Genomic DNA, 16,589 nt, shown 5'->3' with positions numbered 1-16,589 from the left:
TTTTTACCTGCATTTTTTTTAAGTGGCTGTCAAATGTAAAATATAGGCCTTGATGAGACAAACGTGGATGTTTGAATGACGTCTGTAGCACTTTTCTGAAGGAATCTGCAGCCATTTACAGTATAGTGTGTGTGTGTTGAAACAGAGGGAGAGAAACACAGGCGTTAGGGCTCCCAACCTGCAGCAGCAGAGTTAGCGCCTCTAGCTCCGCTTTTTCCGCTTTTACAACCTTGTAAATGTCAAATGTAAAATATAGGCCTCGATGAGACAAACACGTGAATGTTTGAATGACGTCTTCCGGTTTGTTTGGGGTCAAAGGTCAGCATATCAGCAAATAGGTCTGGATTGACCGCACGCGTAGGTGTTGGCCCCATGTCTCTATGACCTTCCTAGAAGGATTTTTTTTTTTCACGAGGAGCAAGAAAATTGGTAAAAATTGGTAAAAAAGTGGAAATAACTCACTTCCTGTTTGTCAGGCGACAAAAGTTAGAGCGTACGAAATGTCGGGCTTGACGAAACGAACGCGTGGAATTTTTCACCATGAGTTTTGGAGCATGTTCAGGGGGTCAAATTGGGGTGGGAAATCTTTGAACGCCTCTAAGGGGCGCTAGAGAGTGGAATTTTGCCTTTTTCTCTTCATTTTATTAAACTTTTCGCCAGTTTCTACCTATGTGGCAGATTTAATTCACCGATTTTGTATGGTAAGGGGGTCAAAATGGGGTTCAAAGACGCGAGGAATGTGTAAATAATAAGAATAAACATAGCAAATAGCAAATACAATCGAGACTTCGCTGAGGCTCAGCCCCGAATAATAATAATATTACAAGAAACTTGACCTGAAACAAATAAATGTGATTTCAGTCATGCTGCTATGCAGGACAGGATTAAGGTCTTATCAAACACACATCTCTCCATGAACACTGAATAAGTGACGTGGTTTGTACATTCTTTCACACTATGACTTGACAATTGATGTTAAGACTGACGATAAGGGAATCTGATGTCTGACGTGTGGCCTCAGGTTCAGACTGGTCCAACCAGTCTGTTGCATTGAGGCGCCGCCAGCCTATCACAAGCACCTCTCTGCTATAAGATGCCACATTATGTGTGAATTCCACATTTTCACTCCACTCTGCAGGTAAGGTAAGTGATGCTGTAATAGTGTGTATAAAAATGATTATGGAAATCTATTTAAATCATTGTGTATCGTGCTGTTGTATGAGCAAGAAATTCTGCATATTTTTCTATTTTGCTTGCGATAATTCACAGGATGAACAACGTTGTTTTTATGATGTAAGATAATAATAATAATAATAAACTTTATTTGTACAGCGCTAAATCACAACCAATGGCGTCTCAAAGCGCTTTATACAATCAGAGAGAACCAGATAAGGGTTTCTTTTTCCTAAAAACAAAAGTTTAAAATTTAAAGTTACACCACTGATATTTGAAAACTTCAAATAAACTTGAGCTATTCATTTATTTTAAATGATACAAAACTAAATGAATTAAGGCATGAAAAAAAAAAAAAACTAATGCTTTGAAAAAATGGAATCTGGTCAACTGCCATTAAAATCGTGAGCCAGTGTTTTATCAGAGCCATGTTTTAAAAACGACACAGCAAATGATTTCATACAAAAATGATCTGCCTCATGGATCCTTGGAAACAAGTATGATAAATGTACACGTTACTTCAATTGTATTTTCTTTATGATTATGAATAATGTTTTTTGTGTGTTTTGTCAGAGGAGAAGGTCATGGCAGATAGAGGGATTGTGAGCCAACCCAGGCCATTCATTGCCAACAGTGTATCCAACAACTGGAGCTCGGGCATCTGTGACTGCACCCAAGACCTGCCACAGTGTAAATGAATGTATTAATATACAAGGCATAGAGATGTGTTACAGTAAGGTGATCAGGAGAGGTGGACACTGTTGGGTTCCCTTCTGCCAGGAGCTAAAAACATGCTGATAACTGATCTGGGTTGTGGAAATGCTGATCGATAAAGGAGATCAGCTGGTGTTGCGCAAAGGTATTTGAGCAATGCTGAGAATGATCTAGTGTGACAACACATAAGACAACAGCAGTCCATACAGTCAAGTTGGACAAGATAATAAGTGAGCTGAGACTGGTGAGCTTTTCTATTCTAATATTATTCCCGCTTTCACTTTTTTCGCCTTGAACTGCCTTGATACAGCCTCACAAGTTATTGAACGATCTTCACGCTTTGGTTGGACAATTCTATATGTTTTGAAATACACAAAAACAAAGTGGAAAGGAATTGAGCACAGAGGGAGGCTGGGGGAAGTTGTCATGACGTGACATCACAAAGAGCTAATTTCTAGCAGACCGTCTGAAAAGTTGAGCAAGCAGTAATGATTTAAAGTTCACCTTGTGATGTGGACCTCACTTTTGGACGGTTCACAAACAAGTTTGATTCTCTGGCACTCAATGGATTTTTTTTTTTCCCCCTTTTTAGGTTGCCTTGCCTTTTGGTGTTTTCCCTGTTTTGCATGTAAGACAGCACATGAGGCTGGAGAATGTTTATGTCTACCACTGCTGGACCCTTTTGGAGCCATCCCTCCTATAACCTTGGCAATGAGGGTGTCCATACGACAACGATACGGCATTGAGGTACAGACACTTTGTCACAGCAAGGGTCCATGCACTTGCACTTCATTCCTGAATGCGTGTAAGCCTTGGGGCCAACTCGTATTAAAGTCAACGTCGCCTCGCTGGTTTATCAGAATTCTGATCAGGCCACAACCCATTTATGCAGGTTCCTAGATAACTTCCTGCAATTCATGTAGCATGGTCTTTAGAGAGAGCTCCATTTGCTGTCCTTCTTTGTTTCATACAATTCTTTTAGGTCAAGAGGAACGATAGTTAATGGCTGTAACCATTAAGGGTGGTACCATACCAACAGCACTGTGTTGGGAACTGCTTGCAAGTATTTGTTCTATCCCATGACTCATCTGTGACTCTGTATCCACAGAGCACCATTTGCAAGGATTGCGTGTACACCTTCTTCTGCGGGCCCTGCTCCTGGTGCCAAATAGCAAGAGAAATCAAGACAAGGATGAGTCCCATTACCTTTGTCAGCAAGGCAACCTGATGGCAGGGCAGATATACATATTTATCATATCATGGTTGTAAGTGTCTGAAACGCTCATCATGGAGTTTACACCACACTACTTGGGTTATGAAAGAGTTGCTCCTTGAATCTATTGATGCATTTAAAGGCAGTAAAATATAATATTCAGTAGCATCAGTGGTGAAAATGATAATGCAAATAAAGTTAATTTTAAAGCCTGTTTTCTGACATCCCTCTAAGCTCGCAAATAAAATGTGATATCAGGATTGAGTCAATAAACCCTAAACAGATCAGCAGATTGAGTAACAACAAAATATGGGTGCCTCCTTAAAAATGGGCAATGGAATATTTGTCACTGAGTTACTGCAAAAAACACTTATTGGGACTTAGACTACACATGTAGTCTAAGAATGAATGAAATGAGGGATCTTAAATTGCTGGAATGATATCAACAACAACAACAAAATGCTGACAAATCTCAATAGATGTAATTTCCTATATTTCTACTTTAGAATTAACTGTTAATAATACAGTGTGTTTTGATCCTGACCAGCTTGGAAGAAATCTCAAGCCATTCCCAATACCAAAACAAAGTTATGTGTGACATTATTGTGGCTGACTTTTAACAGGACGGTCAGGCAGTGCATGGCCCAAAGGGGTTGTCTGGATTGGCTCAAGTGTGTATTTAATTGCTTAAAGGGATGAAACTAAAGAGTTTGAAGTGTTTTGCCAACAACTTATCAAACTGTCTCTCTAATAAAGACAGTCTAGGGGAAATGGCTTTGCAAGAAGGATAACCACAAGTTATATTAGTTAAATATTTATATAGTTAAATTGGTCATTTAACAAAAATGTACAAAATGAATGTCTCAAACATCTTTAACATGTTAAATCCCCTTTTTACGATTGCATGTTAATAAAGGAAGCACTGTTGCATCTGAATATTATCATAGCAATCTTAAAGCATGCATGCAACAAGGTAGGGCAGCTGTTTTGATCGATGGTAAACACTGCCCCCTCCTAAGTGATACAACTTGCCGGTGGGTGTGATTAAATGGTGTGAACACAGTTGGGGGTTTAGATTGAGCCATATCATGACATGAAACAATGGAAGGAAGGAAAGGTTCAGAGCCAACCGGCGTCCCGTGAGCTCTGTTGACATATTCAGGCTCCAGTTCAGCTTTGAAAAGGTGCAATGAATCAAGGTGAATTCCCATAAGAGAAAAACTTGACATGGTGGTTTTTGTTTTCGAGCCTCTTGTTTTGAAGTCAGTGCCATGGCAACACATTTGTTTTAGGGACAGTTTTTTTTATTTTTAAAATGAAGTCTCTGCTTTTTCACGATAAAAGTTTAAATGATCTGGTAAGACCAAATTATACAAAATAAACAGTAGCCAAACAGAAGCTGAAAAGACACTCATTTCCCAGCCCTATATTAAAAAGTTACACTCACCGCTCAAAGACTACTGGCTGACTGTGTCTGAGTTATAACCAGACAGATTTAAAGACAGTCGGCTAGCTATCACATTAGACATAAATTATTTTACTTTATTTCATGTTAAATAATTTCAACAGCTAAGACAGACAAAGAGAAGGCCTAAGACACTGAGACTGAGTGCTAGTCTGATTCCCTCTTCAATAAATTATTCTCCTGTTTGCCGTGGGTTCGTACAGCAGTCTTCCCAAATGACTCATGGTTTCTTATTGAGGGACAGGTTGTTGTTGTTTTTTCGAGATTATTCAAAATGTTAACTAGATTAAAAAAAAACAACTTTGTGTCTGTCATTCCTTAAATAGTGCACTTAGATCACTTGGACAAAAACCCATTTCATTTCATTTCATTGCTGCAACAAACATGACTCCTCAATATTGACTTGAATAATAGTTATTTACGCTTTAGTATTTTTACCATGTAAGATAATATCTTTTATAAGATATTGTCTTAAGATAATGTATTAAATCTGATGCATTTTACCACTACTACTTGTAAAGGGTTAATGAACGGTATGACGCAAGACAAAGTTGTTCTACTTTCATAACATAATCCTGCAGGTTTGTATGACAGCACAGACAGTAAACATAGGGACAAAGTTTGAATGAATCCTTGTTTCTGATTGGCTGTGTCTGCGTTGAGCGATCACGTGACCATAGGTGCTTGCTGACGTCTCGGACGAAAGTCTCTCGGTAAGTAGAATCCATGTTCATAGCTTCATAGAGGCCAGATTTTTTTCTTTTTTTTTTTACAACATCACATTTAGTTAGTAGTTTGCATTTTCATTGCGTTAGTACTCCCTGTTGTCCCCTACCTCTAAGGTTTATGTAACTCTACAGAGGCAGAGGAGGGGAGGGGAAGGCTGCAGTTCACTGATATTGCTTCAAAACAGTCAGTTGTGCCGCCATTGTAATCAACACTGCTCCTTTTATTTCCCGTTCACTTTGTGGTCCTGTAGTTTCCTCTCTTGTGTTGTTCCCTGCAGCTCTTGAGTCACAATTGTTGACTTCGCTAGTTTGGATTTTATGCATTGCTCTTTTAAGTTGGTGCTTAAAGGTGCATTTTGTGCACCTAATTTGCACCAAATGCACAAAAGACTTCAAACTCAGTTCCATCCACAAGTCAAAGCACACTATTAGTGCACTATTATGTGTTATGTGACATGCACATAACATTGCCCTCTGCTGTCAATTGCAGTCGGCATGTGAGCTGATAACACATACAGGACTTTGGCCAGGACATTGCTTGCATATGTTTGTGTGTCGTTAGTCTGTATTGAGGCATATCTTCATGGGACAATACTGATTCACTCAAGACTATTCAGACCAAGGTAAAAAATTGACTTTAATTTTTCAAACAAAACATGGAGATGATTTAAAGATAGTGATGTGTTGGTTTATTTGAAAATGTGTTTCTATTTCTGTTTTTTACATAATGAAGCCCAATTGATTGCATTTTACTCACTTATTTGATGAAAACGGCATTTTGACAAGTTTTCTTTAAAAAAAAAAAAAAACAGCATACAGTAGTACAGTATACTGGATAGAAATAAAAACAGTTCCTCATCAATGCTATTTTAATTACAAAACTTTGTTGACTAAGTGTGTGTACAATTATGTCCTACGAAACAAAGAAAATGAAACAGTACTGATTTTCTTCAAATAGTGGGAGGAGAATCATAGTAACAGATCAAATGGCCATTTCTGACAGTGTGGCAGGACAATGTAGTGAATGTGTCAAAGGTAAAGCCTTCTATTGTTCCCTGGTGTTGGTATGTCAAAAACACTGTTTGTTAGAGAAGAGCTTCTTGAGAGGGCTTATTGGAAGTAAATGCTATACTCAATGACAGGACATACAGATCGTAAGAGATCTGATGGAAATTTATTCAGGAAGAAATTTGTTCCAGAGCAAATCAGTCCCTAAATTTGTTAGAAAAGAAAAAATACTGTAAAAAGAACAGTAGTCTGCAGCTATTGTCCATATCTGTAACAATGGTAAAGAGGGAAGATGAATTATGATGTTGTTCGACAGTTTAAGCAATTTCACAGTCCTAAAATATGCAAATTTCTTCCTTACAGACCATGTCTGGCCTTTATCATGTATTCCTGGCAGGACTCAGCATCCTGATGCTAAGTCCAGCTTGTAGCAGTGGCAGCAGGATTCTAGTAGTACCCGTTGATGGCAGCCACTGGATCAACATGAAAATCCTCCTTGAAGAGCTACACTCCAGAGGCCACAACATCACAGTGCTGCGGTCTACGCAAAGCTGGTACATCCCTCAAAACTCGTCCATTTATACCTCTATTGATGTTTTCATGCTAGAGGATGAAGCAGACTTGGACTTCTACAATAGAATGCTTCTTAATGTCATGGAGTGCCGCAGATCACCGTCTTTCATACACACCTTCTGCCAGCAGTCTTGGATAACGTCCATGTTGAGTAAGGGCCATGGAATTCTTGCCAGAGCAAGTGCTATGCTTTTAGATGACCCTGTTTTTATAAATAGGATGAAGGAGGCCAAGTTTGACCTAATGCTAACAGACCCTGGTTTGACGTTAGGGGTCATTCTGGGAAGTTACCTCAAGTTGCCGATGGTTTTCAACGTGCGCTGGATCAATTCTGGTGAAGGCCATTTAACCATAGCTCCATCTCCTGTCTCCTATGTGCCTGTCTCAGGAAGTGAACTGCATGATCAGATGCATTTTGTGGAGAGGACAAAGAATATGTTACATTACTTCTATAGCGTGGGTGAACACTATCTCTTCGTTGAACCTCCATACACCGATGTGTTCAAGCGACACTTTCCTCCTGGAACCAGCTTGTTGTCTTTACAGCTTTCTGCTGATATCTGGCTGATAAGAACAGATTTTATCTTTGAATTCCCTCGGCCCACCATGCCAAACGTGATCTACATAGGGGGGTTCCAATGCAAGAACACCCGTCCCCTTTCTGCTGAGCTGGAGGACTTCATGCAGAGCTCTGGGGAGCATGGAGTGGTGGTTATGTCTCTGGGTACACTGGTGTCTGCCCTGCCTCATGATGTTACGGAGGCTATCGCTGCTGCTTTTGCTGAACTCCCTCAAAAGGTAGTGTGGAGGTTTGTGGGCGAGAAGCCTTCATCCCTGGGAAACAACACCCTACTTTTGAAGTGGCTGCCGCAGACCGACCTCCTGGGACACCCCAAAACCCGAGCTTTTGTTGCCCATGGAGGTACCAATGGCATGTATGAAGCCATTTTCCACGGTGTTCCTGTCCTTGGCCTGCCGCTGCTCTTTGACCAATTTGACAACCTACATCGGCTGAAAGTTCGAGGAGCTGCCCGGGTAGTGGAGGCCCACTCACTCACTAAAGATGACTTCTTAGAGGCTCTGAAGGACATCTTGGAGACTCCATCATACCGCACAAATATACAACGTCTCTCACGTATACACAAAGACAAGCCAGAGCCTCCCATGGACACTGCTGTTTTCTGGACTGAGTACGTCATCAGGAACAGAGGAGCGTCCCATCTGAAGTCAGCAGGTGTTGACCTTCCTTGGTATTCCTACTTCTGCTTGGACGTTGCTGCTGTAGCTACGGTCCTAACTGGAGCTTTAGTTTGGGCTTTCACTTTCATCTGTAAAGTTCTCTGCTGCCAAAGGGCAGACAAGAAGGTGAAAAAAGAGTAACCAGTTTGAAAATATAAACTCGATTATCATTATTCCTGTATCTTTAGATTGGATTTCCCACTTTTCATACAAGAATGCAAAAGATTAAATATTTTCTTGAAAGTTTTTTATCTTTTTCAAAAAAAAAAAGTATGCAATTTAACATTGAGCTCCAGGATTTTCAATGAAAAAGTCCTCTGAAGTAATATATTTTGTCATTGCAATTGTGAACAAAACTCTGAGTATTAGGTTTTTGAGGTTGTTCCTAAACTCATCTCTTGAAGCTCTGATTAAAACAAGAATATGATGGCTCTTCTTTTTTGTTTGTTCCAGAACATGCATTGTGTTAGTGTTGCCTTTTTAATTGAATAAATGATGTCAAAATAATGCTACTGGGTCTCACCCTGCAGCTTCCTAAATTGAAAGTCTAAATTTAAATCTGCAGCATTGATTGATCAAGCGTTTCCCATTGTACAGTTAGTTTTTTATGTCTTAGAACTAGGATTACAGTTTGTGCAGATCTCTTTTCCATGGCATGATGTAATTCCTTCAGAAAACATGCAGCCACCATTGTGCTGATAGTCTAGTACAGAAACAACTTATGATGCTGCCAGATAACGTGGACGTTTTCCCTTTGCATGCACTTTTTTTCTTGTATCTGTCTATTCATTTTCAACAGGACATTTGACGGTGAAGGTCTGGGGGACCAAAGCGCCTTGAATAATACTTTGCTTATTAATCACAGTAGTGGATTTTTAAATAAATCACAAATCTGTGACATTTCTGAGGAAACTGGGTGAGTGATTGGACCCTCCTGCCTTTGAAACCTTGTGGTAAAAATACGACAGAACACCCATTGTCTCAACAAACCCATTCTTTGCCAAAACAATTTCGATTGTGTCCATTTTTTTTTTTTTTTTTTAATTCCTAGTGGAGCTTTCCGAAGTTCATGTTGGGTAAATTTTACACTTTCACTTCACTTATTGATTGAGGTGTCAGCATGCAACTTTCTCACCTCACAACAATAAGATTGCAGGTTTGATTTCCAGGTTTGGGGTGTTTCTTTGTGGAGTTTCTGTGTCCGTGTAGAGTCTCTTCAGGACTCCATCATCCACCCACAGTCTGTATACATACACGTAAGACTAATTGGTATGGAATTGGATAGCTGGCATACCATTCCAGGGTGTAACACAGCCTTCATGCAAAAACAGCAGGGATAGGCTTCAGCATGGATGGATGGATGAAAGGATGAAAAGATGGATGGATGGATGGTTTGATAGTAGCAATTATTTAATTCAGTACATCTGAAATCCACTTTTTATTTCTTTTTTGTGATATTTTATACAATAACTTTGACCTGATTCATTAATTTCTGTTTTGTCACTTCTAACTAAGAAGTGCTCAAAGGCATCAAACAGATAGGTGTACAAGAATCATATAAAGATGCAAAAAAACAAACAAACTGCAATGCACACTGAAATAGAACTTCATCACCTCTCTTTATGGCTCCAGTCCACCGTTATCATTCTGTCCACAGCTGGAGTAGGAAAGACAGAGAAGGAGAGAGTGTGTGTTTATGTTCTGAGGCAGAAAGGCGTGCTCCTGCCTCAGGATGTTGCCTTTAAAGCTGAAGAAGTGGGTTTCCTGTGGAGGAAACGATCACAGAATAGACGACTGCTCGGTTGAGACACCATGTTCCCAACATTTCTTGCGCACAGGTCACCCAGCTGCAGAGCAGGCAGCACACTTTTGTGGAACAATGATGCTACTGCCACCTTGGTAGGTGAGTGTCTTGGTTTGAACAAATTGTTTGATGTCACATCATTTCTTAATATTTAGTATTATTTAATTTTTATTTATTTATTTGTTTATTTATTATACTATTGTTATCATTATTGTTATTTATTTGTTTATTTATTTTGCTTGGCAGGTGTTTTTCTTCCTCTCCATGGATTCTGGATACCTTCAGAGCTGGTTGAGAGACAGCATTGAATCAAAGCTAGACATTTTTTAGAGGTGTTTTTGTGATTTTCAAATAATGGACAGATAACTTCACCTTGTAACTTCAAGGAACTTCCACCACAAGGACACATTCACATGCCCATGTAAGGTGACGCAACTACGGAGACATGTCAAATGACAGCTGCAACCTCCCCTTGGACACTGATACATTTGGTCTCACCTGCATATACGGCCTAGTTTTTTCTCTGGGCCTCCCCAGCAACCTGCTGTCTCTATGGGGTCTGTACCACCTGGGTCGCTCAGGTGGGGGAGGCTGCCAGCTGGTCTACATCCTCAATCTGCTGCTTTCAGATCTGCTGCAGCTACTCACCCTGCCGCTCTGGATCCTCTACCTCCAAGGTGGACATCGATGGCCCTATGGCCAGCTGACGTGTGAGCTGGTAGGCTATGCCTTTTACGTGAACGTCTACGCCAGCGTGATGTTCCTGTGCCTGATTGCGCTGGACCGCTGCCTGGCTATTGTGTATCCACTGAGCAGCCGCAGGGTGCGGACTGTCAGGGTGGCAGCGGTGTGCGGTGTTGCAGTTTGGACGCTCACATTTCTATTCTGCCTTAGCGGGCTGCTGCCATCTGTCTTTGATTCAGAACGACAGCTATGTCTGGAGCAGTACCCTGTCAGTGCTGGTTACGCCCACTTCAAGATCATCACCGTGGCACTCGGCTTTTTGCTGCCCTGCACTATTCTTGGGTAAGTTAAGCACAAAACTTGGCAATGGTCTACCTCACGGATACGAAATAGTAATCTGCCGGGCTGGATTGATATCATCTGAAAATATTTGTATTTATCTCCTATTCATCTGACAAAGACTCCAGAGAAAGTGCTTCCAAAACATTTATCATTAGGGGACCAACTTCATGGTTCTCAAATTTAAGCAGAATCAGATTTGTTACGGCTAGTTTCGTCAGGATTTGAGGTTTGAGTAGCAGTTTGTGTATAAAAATGCCTTTTGGTTAGCCACCATGTGAAATAGTGTTTAGGGAAACTCTTGGCAAAGCCAGGGCAGATAATAATATTTATTATAATCATTAAAATAATGAAGACAATTACTTAAATCAAGACTACAGAAGTTGCTTGCTGAGTAAATACAAAACATTTTAAGGCTAATGGTGTACAAGATGGATAGATGAGAATTTAGAAATTAAAATTTAGCAATCTAATTGCACCAGAGGTTACCAAAATTAATCAATTTTGTCAGGGATGGAAGACTATCACAGAATTCAAGAAGACAATTGCAACATGAGGACTACACATGCATTTAATTTATATCTTTCCTTTTGATTGGTATAATTTAATGTATTTGTTGGTCAAATTAAACAATATGTTATTGTCCTTTGATTAATTACTCTTTATTTGATTTGTCTCCAAGCTATACCTCAACCCACATTGGAGTGACGCTGCGACAATCTCCATCCCTTTCTGACCACGAGCGGCACAAAATCGTGGGCATCCTAGTCGTGATCACAATCAACTTTATCATTGTCTTCGGGCCATATCACCTGGTGGGCGGATACAGATTTGTCTCCCTGCTGCTGACTGATGAGCCATGTGACTTGGAGCAGTCACTTTTCCCCATCTACCGCATTTGCTATGGTCTGACCAGCCTAAACACACTCCTAGATCCTCTGTTCTATTTTTTTCTATGCCAGGACGCTCGACTAGAACTGCAAAAATCTCTGGCCTGCTTGAGAAGGGGACAAGATAGCCGCAAAAAGATAATACTCAGTACCAGAGCTCCGCCAGAGAACAAGAGCGAGGAGGAAACTGGACATAACAACCTTCTGCCAATATAGATTTTTTGTTTGTTTGTTTTGTTTGTTTGCATTTCATGCCTGGCTCTCTCTCTTTGTTGCTCGAAGCTCTTGTGCCACCTTGTGGAGATGTAAGAGTAAAGTTTATATCTATATGTCTGATTTCCACTAGTAACTACCATGGAACGCAAACATTATTTTTAGATTAGAACAGAAACCTGAATATTATCAGGTAGCACTTGAATTGTCACAAAACCAAGACTGCATCGTGGTGTCGGGATATGAAAGTCATCTTTTGCTTTGCTTTTTGTTCCCTTTTTATAATATCATAAGCCAAATGTAACACGATTAGAGGAACATTCTGATACTTCAAAATAATGTTTACATTAGAATTAATTTTTATCCACTTTTTTGCATCCAGTACCTGTGTTCCTGAAGTTATCATAATAGTTATATGTAAAATTTAAACAAATGTGAAGAGTTGAATAGTTCCTGGATAACATTATGTAAAAAGTATCCAGCTTCATTTGAACGTATTGCCATGAGAAGATAACTGTCGTACACAATAAATCTTAAAATCCCTCATTGGCCCTTAACACGGTTGTGATAAGCTGCAAATCAAATTTCAAGAAAAAAAAAAAAAAAAAAAAAAAAACGCACACAGTACTTTAACATAAGTTACAAAACCTTAAGTAGATGCAGAAAAGCAAAGACAAAATGTCTTTTGAAAGCACAATAACAATACTGTATGTATTAAACTTAGAGCTTATAATAGAGCTGGTTTGGAAGACTCTTAAATGTTTTGGAAATTAATCAATTTAGACAAAAGGTATAACATCAATTAGGTGATTAGGTAAGTTTTAGAAAGCTTTTGATTATGTAACACTAGAAGACGAAATAATTCACAGGGATAGCATTCTTTAAAGTTACAAACAATCATAAATTAAAGAAAAACCAAGGAACAAAAATGTCAGACGGGGATTTAACTATTATAATTAATACGTTAAAATGTGGGAAGGTATGATTTAGGTCACATTGGATATGATGTGTATTGTTAAACTACATTTGATGACGCACTGCAAAATTTGTCACAAGTTTGGTTTAGTTTCCCTATGGGTAGCAAAACATTTTCCTGGTCCTCCTACAGCAGGGATGGTGATGCAACAGTTTTTTTATGGTTTGACGTCAGGACCTCGTTTCCAGTGATAGTGTTGCAACGTCGGGCCAGCCCAACCAGATCCTCAGCCAGAACACTCTCCATCACTGTGCCCAGGGACTGCCTTATCTTAGTGCACAGGTCCGGGCAGCTGAACACATACAGAATGGGATTAAGAACACTGTTTAGAAAGCTAATAGTTGCTGCAATCGGAAGGGCTCCCCTGGCAAATTTATGAGCGGGGTGACCGTTAGGGGCCATGACTTGGATGATGAACAGGAAGTGGTAAGGGGCCCAGCACAGAACAAAGCTCACCACAACAGCCACAACCAGGCGGACAAAGCGGAAAGGGCGGCGGCAGCCTCTGCGCGCCAGACGGGCATTGGCTGTGCTGTAGCTAAAGATGATGATCAGTAGAGGAATCAGGAAGGCAAGAAGGAACTTCATGAAGGCTAGAGCCTTCTCCCGTTGCTTGCATAGAGATCCCAAGTCGTAGGGCTCACTGGGGGGATATTGGGCATAATTGTAGTAGCACAGGATCTTTCCGTTGGATTGAGGAATTGTGTCTCGGAATATATAGAAGGGGGTAGTGCAGAGCACAGCTAAAACCCAGATTAGCACGCACATCTTGCCAACCATTTGAATGCTTCTGTAATTCTGGGCCCAAACTGGCTTCAGCACCAGCAGGCAGCGGTCCAGAGAGATGGCACCAAGAAGGAAGCCATTGACAAACATGTTGAGAAAGAAGATGGAGGAGTGGATGCGACAGAAGGTGGTGCCCAGCGTCCAGGTGTGGCCGCTCGCCATGTAGTGAGTGAAGAAGGGCAGGGACAAGGTGGCCAGGAGGTCAGAGGCAGCGAGATTCAGGATCCAGATGCTGATGATGGAGCGGCGGACGTGAAAGCCCACAACTCCAATGATGAGGAGGTTCTCTACGATGCCAATGGACGAGAACAAGCCATGGAGGCATATGGTGAAAACACTCAGGGAGCTCATCTTGGCTGTCTGGTTTGATGGATCGCTGCTGAAATTTATGAGACCCGGGACCATCTTGGTGGAAAAACCAAGCCGTAAGCAATGTTGATCAGCCCTCTGCCTCGTACTGCACCGCTGAGATCTGCAACAGAGACGGAGTCAGGAAGAAATGAGCAATGTGGAGTCACAGTCCCCCTTTCAGTCTGAAAGGGGGAGCATTATCGCAAGTTTTTTTTTTTTTTTTTTAAGTTCTGTTCTTATAAACGTCTCTCTGTTTTACTGAAGCTGTTCAGCTTCTATAGATTTTAAGACATTTGAAAGCAGGAGATAAAAACATTCATTGTGTATTGGAGAAATACAAGTTTTGTAGCTGAGTTTCACAATGAGTTTTAGTCTTTCTCTTAATCTCACATAATATTCCAATGTTAATAGAAATTAAATCTAAATCCAATTCAATTCAATTATATTTCAAAAGACAAACAACAAATTAAAAGAAACACACACAACATAATGATTATGCAGAATCTAAAAATCAATAAAACATAAACAATAACAAAAAAAAAAGAAGAGACAATAGCCGATTCTGGCTTCTAGACCATGCCGCATTTGTTTTATAAAAGCACCTAATCTAATCGAATATTCTTCATTTTGTCTGGAAACCTAATGATACCTCTTGAGTTTGTTTTTTGTAATGTAATGAAATAAAAAAGTAACAGTTACACAACAGGTTTTTATGATTTTTTTTAAAAAAAATATGTTACTAATTTCATTCAACTGAAATACAATAGTCTCCGTCAGTCAATTACCTGTTAGTCCTCTGGGTCGGCTGGAATCTCTAGTTGCACACCATTGCTTGTGCTCAAAGTCTCAGGGCACAGAAAATGTCGTAATAGGAAGTAACAAACCAAAGGGTGGAGCTGTGGCTCATCTGAGAAGATAAAAGTCATCAGCATTTCAGAGCAACCTATTTTCAAGATCTTACAAGTGATAAAACTCTCTCTTTTTGTGCTCTGAACAAGTGTCGAGGCAGATGTGTGATCAGCCACTTAGGTATTTGCCACTGTATTTAGTTACTTGTGACCTCTTTACCAGACTCAAGATTGAAATCAGCTCCATGGCAACAATTTGAAGAGAACAAAACAGAAAAGACTGACCTGAATTTGGAAATAGCAGGAAAAGATCTGACTTGTACCAAGTCAGCATTTTCCTCATAAATACAAAGAGTTATTTTTTTTTTTCATATGTTGTAGCTTGAGAACTTTCCAGACTGATTTTGAAATATTTAATTTCATAAGTTGCACACATATCATGGAAATCGACAATCTCTCCTATGCTAGAAAAAATAGTGCTTTATCTTCAAAGACCTTGCCCTGACTTCCACGTGCAGTTTGACATAAACTCCGCCTGCAAAAACCAGGCATGATTTCTGCTGCAGTCAGAGCGTATACTGTACAGTGTCACAACAAATGAGACAAGGATATATTCCTTTTAAAGAACAAACAAATAGTCGAGTTGTTTGTTTGATTAATGTGTTTTCCACTTTTTTTTCTTTTTTTTTTTTAAAGAGCTTAAGAAAAAAAACATACTTTTACAACTATCTAATTACCAAAGGGCTCATGACAAGTGTATGCAGCCTGGTGAGAATCAGTTGTCCCGTGCGTCAGCACCAGTCTTTCAAAGGTGCTCAAATAATGACGCAAAAACAGCGTCAGCCAATAGTATCAGCTTTCGTAAACCGTACTGAATGTGCTAAATTATCTCTTTGTATCCTCTTCACCCAACATTTGAGCATTTTTTTTATTTGTTTACATTCAAATATCCTCCCTCAAATACCCATTTATGACAACTTTAAACAGCCCAAAAATTTAAAATGTGTAATATTTGGAAATTTTGCAGAAGAAACAGCGACAAGTGGTTACATTTTAGATTGAAAACCAAATTACTTTTATTTTATTGTGATTATACACTTACAGCAATTAATTTATGGGCAATATAATACGTTTTTACCAATATAAAAATCATAAATCAATCCAAATATTACACACTAGACCATTAAAGTAACAAAAATTCACTTTAATGGTCTACAATACAATTGAATATGTCATCCTCGGGGAAAAGGAGGAAGAAAAAGATTATTTACTTCGGTCCCTTTCCCACATGTGCAATAAAATAATTATATTTAAAAAAAAAAAAAAAGAAAAGAAAAAAAATGAATAAGCTTTTTGTCTATTTGGAGTGTTTTAAAGAAAAAAAAAATCCGTGTGCGCGCGCGTGCGTGCGTGTGTGTGTTTTAATAAGTTCATCTTAAAATAAAGGAAAACACCTATTCTTGCTGAAGTCACGTGTTTTCGGACAGAATATAGTCACTCTAAACCCCCTCTACTGCCACTAGATTGCGCTTGTTGCAGTCACGTGGTAAGATTACTGCCTTCGCAGATGTCCGGGAAAAAACAA

General features: G+C 39.6%; 4 protein-coding genes and 1 long non-coding RNA gene across 8 annotated transcripts in view; 3 read left to right on the top strand and 2 right to left on the bottom strand.

Moving 5' to 3' along the window:
* Positions 1-3,314, top strand: part of LOC142893456 (cornifelin homolog A-like) — a 197,833-nt gene extending 194,519 nt beyond the window's left edge. The window contains exons 1-4 of one of the 3 annotated variants that reach the window (XM_076034036.1): positions 1,139-1,155; positions 1,747-1,863; positions 2,480-2,634; positions 2,996-3,314. In XM_076034036.1, coding sequence (XP_075890151.1) covers positions 1,758-1,863; positions 2,480-2,634; positions 2,996-3,115 — 381 coding nt within the window. In that variant the 5' untranslated portion in view covers positions 1,139-1,155; positions 1,747-1,757 and the 3' untranslated portion in view covers positions 3,116-3,314. Of the gene's footprint in view, positions 1-1,138; positions 1,156-1,267; positions 1,294-1,746; positions 1,864-2,479; positions 2,635-2,995 lie in introns of those variants that run through there. The other 2 variants (XM_076034037.1, XM_076034035.1) reach the window with 2 other exon arrangements.
* Positions 3,315-5,746: 2,432 nt separating this feature from the next.
* Positions 5,747-8,620, top strand: ugt5g1 (UDP glucuronosyltransferase 5 family, polypeptide G1). The gene is made up of 2 exons (XM_076034003.1): positions 5,747-5,916; positions 6,665-8,620. Exon 2 carries the CDS (start codon positions 6,668-6,670, stop codon positions 8,252-8,254), a length of 1,587 nt encoding a protein of 528 aa, XP_075890118.1. The 5' UTR covers positions 5,747-5,916; positions 6,665-6,667; the 3' UTR covers positions 8,255-8,620.
* LOC142893458 (uncharacterized) lies at positions 6,453-9,746 on the bottom strand. The gene is made up of 2 exons (XR_012927710.1): positions 9,249-9,746; positions 6,453-8,217 (listed from the first exon to the last, which is right to left on the bottom strand). It is a non-coding gene; the product is annotated as an uncharacterized LOC142893458 (long non-coding RNA).
* A 134-nt stretch (positions 9,747-9,880) lies between these two features.
* LOC142893450 (G-protein coupled receptor 4) lies at positions 9,881-12,517 on the top strand. Of its 2 annotated transcripts, XM_076034027.1 has the most exons (4): positions 9,881-10,016; positions 10,164-10,943; positions 11,623-11,755; positions 11,903-12,517. In XM_076034027.1, exons 2-4 carry the CDS (start codon positions 10,363-10,365, stop codon positions 12,044-12,046), a joined length of 858 nt encoding a protein of 285 aa, XP_075890142.1. In that variant the 5' UTR covers positions 9,881-10,016; positions 10,164-10,362; the 3' UTR covers positions 12,047-12,517. The 2 variants fall into 2 exon arrangements, with proteins under 2 accessions (XP_075890142.1, XP_075890141.1); XM_076034026.1 differs by having other exon boundaries at positions 11,623-12,517.
* A 150-nt stretch (positions 12,518-12,667) lies between these two features.
* Positions 12,668-15,137, bottom strand: LOC142894228 (prostaglandin D2 receptor 2-like). The gene is made up of 2 exons (XM_076035498.1): positions 14,942-15,137; positions 12,668-14,277 (listed from the first exon to the last, which is right to left on the bottom strand). Exon 2 carries the CDS (start codon positions 14,208-14,210, stop codon positions 13,146-13,148), a length of 1,065 nt encoding a protein of 354 aa, XP_075891613.1. The 5' UTR covers positions 14,211-14,277; positions 14,942-15,137; the 3' UTR covers positions 12,668-13,145.
* Between the last annotated feature and the right edge of the window lie 1,452 nt (positions 15,138-16,589).

This window comes from Nelusetta ayraudi, unplaced genomic scaffold (assembly GCF_046127955.1).
Source record: "Nelusetta ayraudi isolate G7.1 ecotype Tasmania unplaced genomic scaffold, CSIRO-AGI_Nayr_v1 ptg000042l, whole genome shotgun sequence".
Lineage (NCBI taxonomy): Eukaryota > Metazoa > Chordata > Actinopteri > Tetraodontiformes > Monacanthidae > Nelusetta > Nelusetta ayraudi.
This window is presented reverse-complemented; position numbering and strand designations above follow the sequence as displayed.